At 40.3% G+C, this 8,236-nt stretch overlaps 1 protein-coding gene across 12 annotated transcripts in view; it reads right to left on the bottom strand.

Moving 5' to 3' along the window:
• Positions 1–8,236, bottom strand: part of LOC127374452 (filamin-C) — a 52,794-nt gene extending 44,558 nt beyond the window's left edge. For all 12 annotated transcript variants that reach the window (XM_051419756.1, XM_051419764.1, XM_051419757.1 and 9 more), the window contains exon 1: positions 7,553–8,236. In XM_051419756.1, the coding sequence (XP_051275716.1) occupies positions 7,553–7,919 (367 nt within the window). In that variant the 5' untranslated portion in view covers positions 7,920–8,236. The remainder of the gene's footprint in view (positions 1–7,552) is intronic.

Below are 8,236 nucleotides of genomic sequence, written 5' to 3'. Positions count from 1 at the left end.
TCTCACATATGGCAGCCTATTATTGTAACAAGACTTAATAACTAAATAGAATTTGACTAAATGTAATAACCTAGTTTGAGTCAAAGGAAGAAATATCAGCTGACTCTAATATAAATATATATAAAAACTGTGTCATGTGACTTCTTGTTGGATGGACAACAACACGTCTGTCGTGAACACAGCCCGTCCTGTCCGTTAGCGTCCGACAGCAGCGAGCGGCCAGTTGCCAACGGTTACCAAACAAACACCCTAAAGGTCGGGGAAACAATGGAGTCCTGATAGAGCGAGAGCGGGCCGGAGGGGACGGAGAAACTGTGTAATGTGACATTTAGAAAGAGAGGAAGTGATGGAGGCTGTGGGAGAGTGGGGAGAGGAAAGGAGTGATGACGACGGAGGGAAAGAATTAATAAAGCAGAGTAACACTGACGGTTCCTGGAGGTTTGAACCCTTCTTCATTTTCACACATCTCCTTAAATTCTCCTTTAAAGGGCCTGAAATAACCTGATCAATCCACGTGTTTTATATCAGAGACCTCCGCTGTCCCAGAGTCTGTGGGGAAACACACCTTCACTCATCAGAGTCCGAGCTCGTCTCCTCGCGCTCCCGTACGCTGTGGTGAGAATATCGAGGTGGAAGTTCACAGATTCAGTACCTGAAATATTCCTCTGCTGTATTATCGCAGAGATATTAATGGAAACGCAAAAATGCACTGCTGCCTCTGAGATTGTGTTCACTTTGGATTTTCTTTACAGATTGTGACTAAAACTGAATAAAAACACACACATTCACACACACACACACACACACACACACACACACACACACACACACACACACACACACACACACATTCACACACACACACACGCGCAGCAGGTGGACAGCAGCTGTGTAAATGTGTGTGTTTGTTTGAGAGTTCAACCTATTTAAAGATACACACACACACCTGTGATCTATAAAAACCTTAAGAGTGAATTTAGCCAACAGCTGGAGATCCTCGAGGGAGCGCGCGCACGCACACACACACACACGCTGTACGTCATCATTAACCCTTTCTGTGTCTTTAGGGTCAAATATGGGCGTGTTTCCTTTTTAAAATGAGCAGGACATTTTATTTCCATTCACTGTTTGTGTAGTTTACATTGAACTAATAAAATGATGTGATACAGCTGTTTGTTTGTGATCCCTCCTCCAGATACAGCAGGCAGACAGTCATATAATATATGTAATTATTTACTGTAGAATGAATATAATTACATTTTATATGTATATATATATATATATATATATATATAAATGCAGAACAAATGCCAGTTCATCTTCTGCTCCAAAAACTCCAAAACCACTCATTCTTACATTGCCCATAATGCACCTGGATAGCCACTTTAATCAGAAGCTCCCTGCCTAGTATATTAAACATCACTGTGACATCACTGTGACATCACTGTGACATCGTGAGATAAGTTCCTCCTCCAGAGACGCAGCAGATAATTCCTCCTTTAACACCGAACTCTAAAATCATCAGTTTTTCAAATGGAGTTCTGACAGAAAAGAGCCCACTCCAAAAACACTAGATCTTACATTGCCCATAATGCACCTGGATAGCCTCTTTAATCAGAAGCTCCCTGCCTGGTATATATCTCCACTATCCACAAGCACTGTGGCATCACTGTGACATCACTGTGAGATCATGAGGTGAGCTCCTCCTCCAGACGGACTAAAAGACTGTACAGACTAAAATCATCAGTTTTTCAAATGGAGTTCTGACATAAAGCCGCCTGCTGACTGTCACACTGCTGCCTGATGAACAACAGAGGGTCAGTCTTCTTACTGCTCCCCCCACCCCCCCATCATCATGTGGTCTGTCACAGCCTGGGGGGGGGGTATGAATGCTGTCTGTGTGTGGGAGTCAAAGGGAGGAGGATGGTCGAGAAAGTGTGTGTGTGTGTGTGTGTGTGTGTGTGTGTGTGTGTGTGTGTGTCAGCTGTCGTCACAGTTGGTCTGAAGCATTTCAACCAACAGCTGCAGATCCTCAACAGGCCGACAGCACCAACGTACAGTCCAGTTCTGAGGAATTTCACTGCAGATAATACAGAATATAATCCTACAATATATAAATAAAACCATTAAATAAATCAACAATGTGCATGAATAATTGATATGGTATTATCAGGAACGATCTGGTGCTTTAATTTGATGCTGAAGTTCTGATCATTGTAATCAAACTGATTGATCGGCAGTGTTGTGGATTCAATCAATAAGTTATTGGAAAATGTTGTTTTACTTTATCAGTTGGCTTTGTTTTCACTTTTTAATGGACACACATTATTCTGGAAGTAACCACCCAGTTTGTGTAAATTAGCTAAATATCTTATGTTGGATATGAAACTAATTCATGTGAAAGTGTTTCTGTAACATCTGTCCCATAATTATTCAAAACAGCTGTTTCATTATTTACCGTAAATATAATATAAACTGTGCACTGCAAACACACAGCAGACTTACTAATATTATTAATATTAATAACATCCACATTAATATTTCCCAGCGTCTCATACTGAGAAGGAAATAAACAGATTCAATCTGTAGCAACGACTGATAACTGGATACTTGGAATGGAAGCACATTACAGCCAGTAAAATAAAGAAACAGGTTTAAAACTGAGCTTCAATAATTCAATTTATGTTAAATCAATATTATAAGATACATTTTATAATATTTGTTTTAAAACTGCTTATCTATTTTTGTTTCTAACCTGTAGCACTTTGAGATCTTTTGATGAACAGGGCATTATAAATAAAATGTATTATTATTATTATTATTAAAATATCATTAACTAACGATTAATGTAAATTAGCTAGCTAGTTAACTACTGTTTTGCTAACATTAGCTAAGATGTGACAATACGTGTCTTTTACCTTCACACCATCTTCAATAACATTTAATGTAGATAAGCTAGTATTTTTACAGTGTTGTTGTTGTGCTTTTACTGAATACTTGTTTTGTCCAACAAACAGTTTAAAACCCAAATATATTCGGTTTACTGAGATACAAAACAGGAGCTTTTGCTTTATAAATAATAATCTAATCAATAATAAACTGATAATCAAAAGTATTGTCAGGTAATTTTCAGTCAGTGACCTATAAGCCTCGGGAACAACCACATCCCATCATACTCGTACTGTTTTTTCCTTCAGACGACTGTCGCCATGTTAAACCTCACTTCATCTCCATGAACCTGACCTCTGACCTCTGCCCTGTTGCCACACACAGTTCCTGACTCTCCACAGAGACTGATTCAGTCTGAGGCTCCTGGTACGTCTCGGTACGTACAGCCAAGAGTGAGCTAATGACAGAAGAGCGCTGATCAACACGTACGCAGATGATACGGTTCTTTACGAAGACAACGAGTGAACGTCTGCAGGATCTAAAAGATGTGGAATGAGTTTGTTTGTTCTTTAACATTTATTTTAAACTCTCTACAAGGTGAAACACATTCTCACTCTTCAAAAACTGCCCTCAGCTTCAGCTCTTTATACCCCGTCACCTGACTTTGATACTGACCACTCTCAGTATTCGAGCCAACGTGTTGATTATTTTTTGTTGCTTCCTGATGGATCGTTGTGTCTAATCAGAACAAACAGAAGACTTCCTCAGAGCCACATGGTTTCTGCTGCAGGAAACATGAGCTCATCATCTGTCTGGACTCGGAGGAGGAGGAGGGACGCTGATCTGGATCCGCTCCTGCTGATCTTCAGACAGAGAAACCGACTAATTGGTCTCAGTTAAAAACAGCCTCACATCATTAAAACTGAAACCAGAGACGACTGAAGGATCCTGGTGCTCTCCAGGGTTTCAGTTCTGATGGTGTTTTAGTAGTTATTAAAAGGTCCTGTTGTTGGACCTGAACTCTGTAGGACATTATGGGACACATGTACAGTCTGAACAGAGCTGGAACCAGATGATTAACAGTTAAAACCCCAAATCACAAATTACATTTTCTATCACAGAGTCTCAAAAAATATTCTGGTTCCAGCTTCTAAAGTGTGAATATTTGTCAGTTTCTAAGTGTTTAATGACAGTAAAATAAATGTATTTGTCACTGTCGGTCGGACAAAACAAGACATTTTATAGACTGATTAATTAAGTAATTAATCTGGAGCTATTAGACCGATTTGATTTGTACCAGTGGCTGAAACCGGTACTGGCGGACTACACCACTACTGTATTACAGCTTCTTTAGTTTTACAGTACTAACGACATGTTAGCCAACTACAACTCATACTCAGGTAATTATCAGCAGGAAGGAAAGATAATATTGTTAAAAATAAAAAGTATAATTAAGGTGAATCTTCCAACCAACAGGTCAAAAAAAGTCTAATTTTCAGCAGGTTGAATCTAAGACTTTTTAAGACCATTATGAATGCAATCTAAGGCCTGTTTTACATCCCTACTGAAGGAAAATCAGTATTGGTTCCATCTTAGTTTGACTTTGTAGTTTTTACAGTACAATCAATACTCATTTTTTCCCAAAACATTTAAAAGCAAGACTGAAAAATGTAACTTCATTAATCCAATCCATTTCCAAGAGCTGTCAGAATCTAAGACACTTTAAAGCCTAAACTTCAGATGAAAGGACCCAGCAGACATCCTGAATATCATCCGTCATAAATGATAAATAAAACTATTTAAATCAAATAAACCCTCCTTTTCAAACAGTCAGTAACAATGTTCTTCTTTAAAAAGTGCTGATGATAGAGTTTGAGAGGCTGATGAATGAAAGGGTTAATAACACTGCTGTGTATGGGGGGGCACATTCCTGTGTGCTGACTGCTACAACACATGGAAACCATTACAGACTGAGAGAGAGACACTGACAGAGAGCAGAGAGAGAGAGAGAGAGAGAGAGAGAGAGAGCAGGTACTAATGTTTGTTTTATAGAAGGAACATTACTGATTATTTTATCTTCAGAAACAGACAACGTTTTTATTTCTGACACAACGAAGAACCGAAGGAACAAAGAATCCAACAGAAACTCTCTAACAAAGGCTGTGGACTTCATCTGAGCTGCGACCTTTGACCTCAAAACTGCATTATTTTACATTGTTTTTGACAAATCGGGTGTTTTCTCTAAATACTACAATACCCATGAGCCTTAGCTGCTGCTACCTCTGTGCTGCATTCACATACTTTTCCTTCTAGCTGCCTCTTACAACGCGCCTACTGTCGCATGCAGTATGCAAACCGTTAACCCTTCATTAGCCCCGCCCCCCTTTGTCCTGTGCTCCAATCACAGTTGACCAACTTCCTCCTTTCCTGTACTTAGATATGCTCACGGAGCAATAATAATATCACGGTTCACGGAGAGGAAGTGTCTCTTTCATTCACACCTTGAAGCTGCCCAGCACCACAGTCTGATCGGCTGCCACTGTTGTGATATTTATCTGATTGATTGATCAGTAAATCAATTGATCAGCGTTACTCTCTAATATCGATATCAGCCTCAGATATCTCAGTTGGTGTCACTGATCTGAAACTACAGATCTGGTTTCTTCACACATTGTGGACCTACAGCTGCAGGAGGATCGGGGGCCTGTGAGGCCTGGAGGGGGGACGGTGTCTCGTAGGGGGGTCGGGGTATGAGTACGAGGTGATTGATGGCGGGACAGCTGAGCTCTGCTCTCCCTCCACCAACAGCTGCTGAAAATAGACCCGACAGAGAGGAAACCACCAGCTCAGATCCACTTCAGTCCTCTTTCATAGAAACACAAAGTGGATCTCAGAGTCCACCTCAGACCATCAGACCTCCAGCAGGACTCTCAGTGAATCAATGCTGACTATTAATCAGTTAATCAATAGTTGATAGACAGGAAGTCAATGAATCTGTTTAAAATAAAATAAACTATTAACTGATTATAAAAATATCACTAATATCATAAAATATATAAAATATAAAACCTATGTCAACTTCCTCCTTTCCTGTAATTAGGTATGCTATGCTAGGCTAATGTATGTAGGAAACACATATACATCTAAAGTTAGCAACACCAGCTAACTCGCTATCTACTCCACATCAATCATTATGTAGCTCATTAGCTAGTATACATCAATTGTTAGCTAGCTGACCGTAACCTCCTCTGATTGGTTAATCTGCATCAACTGGAAAATCAAAGGACCATTAAAAGAGCTCCAAAGGTCAAAGGTCAGAGAACTGAGTCTGGGTCTAACTGGTCTATGATATGAACCTGGACCCGGTCTGAAAGGGGTTGATGTGTGTTCGGTTCCGTCTGCTGGACCAGAACTGTTTCCTATGAACATAACGTGAGTGGTTCTCAGTTTGAAGGTCGGATCCTGATCAGTGAACTTCATTTTAAAATCAGACCAAAATCCCCTCGTTTATAAACAAACAGAGAACAACAAACAACAAACAGAGAACAACAAACAGAAAACAACAAACAGAGAACAACAAACAACAAACAGAGAACAACAAACAACAAACAGAGAACAACAAACAGAAAACAACAAACAACAAACAGAGAACAACAAACAGAAAACAACAAACAGAGAACAACAAACAACAAACAGAGAACAACAAACAACAAACAGACAACAACAAACAACAAACAGAGAACAACAAACAACAAACAGAGAACAACAAACAACAAACAGAGAACAACAAACAAACAGAGAACAACAAACAACAAACAGACAACAAAAAACAAAAAACAACAAACAACAAACAGAAAACAAAAAACAACAAACAGAGAACAACAAACAACAAACAGAGAACAACAAACAACAAACAGAAAACAACAAACAACAAACAGCAAACAAAAAACAGCAGAGAACAACAAACAACAAACAAAAAACAACAAACAGAGAACAAAAAACAGAAAACAACAAACAAAAAACAACAAACAGAGAACAACAAACAAAAAATCAAAACAACAAACAAAAAATGTTTGTTTTCTGTTTATTTCCATATTTATAAATGGCTGCTCTCATGTTGTTTTACAGTTCAGTGACCCCGCAGTGACCCCACAGTGACCCCACAGTGACCCTGTATGAGGCTCACCTGCAGCTCCAAACACACCTGAGATATTTATTATATTATATTTATTTATATTATATTTATTATATTTATTATATTTCAGCTCTTTAATGTCAAACTTTGGCTCCACATCAACGTTCAAATATTTATTGAACTTTGACCTTTGTTGTTATTTTGAACCAACTGAAATAAAATAGTGTTTATATGAAGAGATATTTATGTATAAATTTATGTATAAATATAATATTTGAATAGGTTTTAGGATGTTTGAATGAGTTTGTAATATTTATATAATATTTATTTACATTCTGGAGTAAACATCATCAATAATTTGGATTTATAAATTAATATTTTGTCTCTGTGAAAGATTCATAAACAAAACAAAGTCCATGAATTCATTTAATGAGGAAACCTTTGTTATCGATCATTTATTGATCTATTGGTAGATGTCTGTCTGTCTGCCTGTCTGTCTCACTGCCTGTCTCACTCTCAGGGACTCACCGATAGACACCAGTCTGATGTGCTCCCTCTCCAGGAACTCCAGGGCCACAGAGACGTTCTCGAGCTTCATCTGCCGGAAGTTGGGTCTGGAGTGGTACTTCCGGTACATCTTCTTCTGGCTCAGGACCTCCAGGAGCCAGATCAGCTTCAGGCCGTCGCTCAGGTCCCGCTGCAGGTCGTGGATCCGCTTGTTGACGCACTTGAGGTGCTCGTTGCACCACCTGGTGAAGGTGTTCTGCTGGATCTTCTTCCAGGGCGCGTCCTCGGCCAGGTCCTTCTCGGTGGCCGGCATCTCCTCGTCCTCGTCCTCGCAGGGGTCCGCGGGACTCTGGTAGACCTGCTGCGGCTCCAAGTAGTTGCTCATCATGGTGCCGGCCCCCCTTTTATAACGCGGAGCGGAGCGGGCGGAATAAAGAGAGGAAGAGGAGGAAGAAGAGGGGCAGTGCCAAACCCTGCGCTCCGGTCCGAGGGCTGATCCAGACTCTGTTAGTCCAGTCCGGGTGGGGTCATGGGCTCTCGTGGATCAGGTCTGAAGGAAAGCAGCTCTAGAAGAGAGAAAGGGGGCAGAAAGGATCCGGTTCTTCCTGCGGACAGACTCTGTGAGTCCGCGTAAAGACGCGCAGACGGCGGTCCGGAGCGGGTCTGGACTGAAGCGGATCAGAGGTTTAAAAAGGTCTGCGTCAC

The sequence above is a fragment of the Dicentrarchus labrax genome, unplaced genomic scaffold, assembly GCF_905237075.1.
Source record: "Dicentrarchus labrax unplaced genomic scaffold, dlabrax2021, whole genome shotgun sequence".
NCBI classification, from domain to species: domain Eukaryota; kingdom Metazoa; phylum Chordata; class Actinopteri; family Moronidae; genus Dicentrarchus; species Dicentrarchus labrax.
The sequence above is the reverse complement of the archived record's forward strand: the minus strand, read 5'-3'. Positions and strand labels throughout refer to the sequence as shown.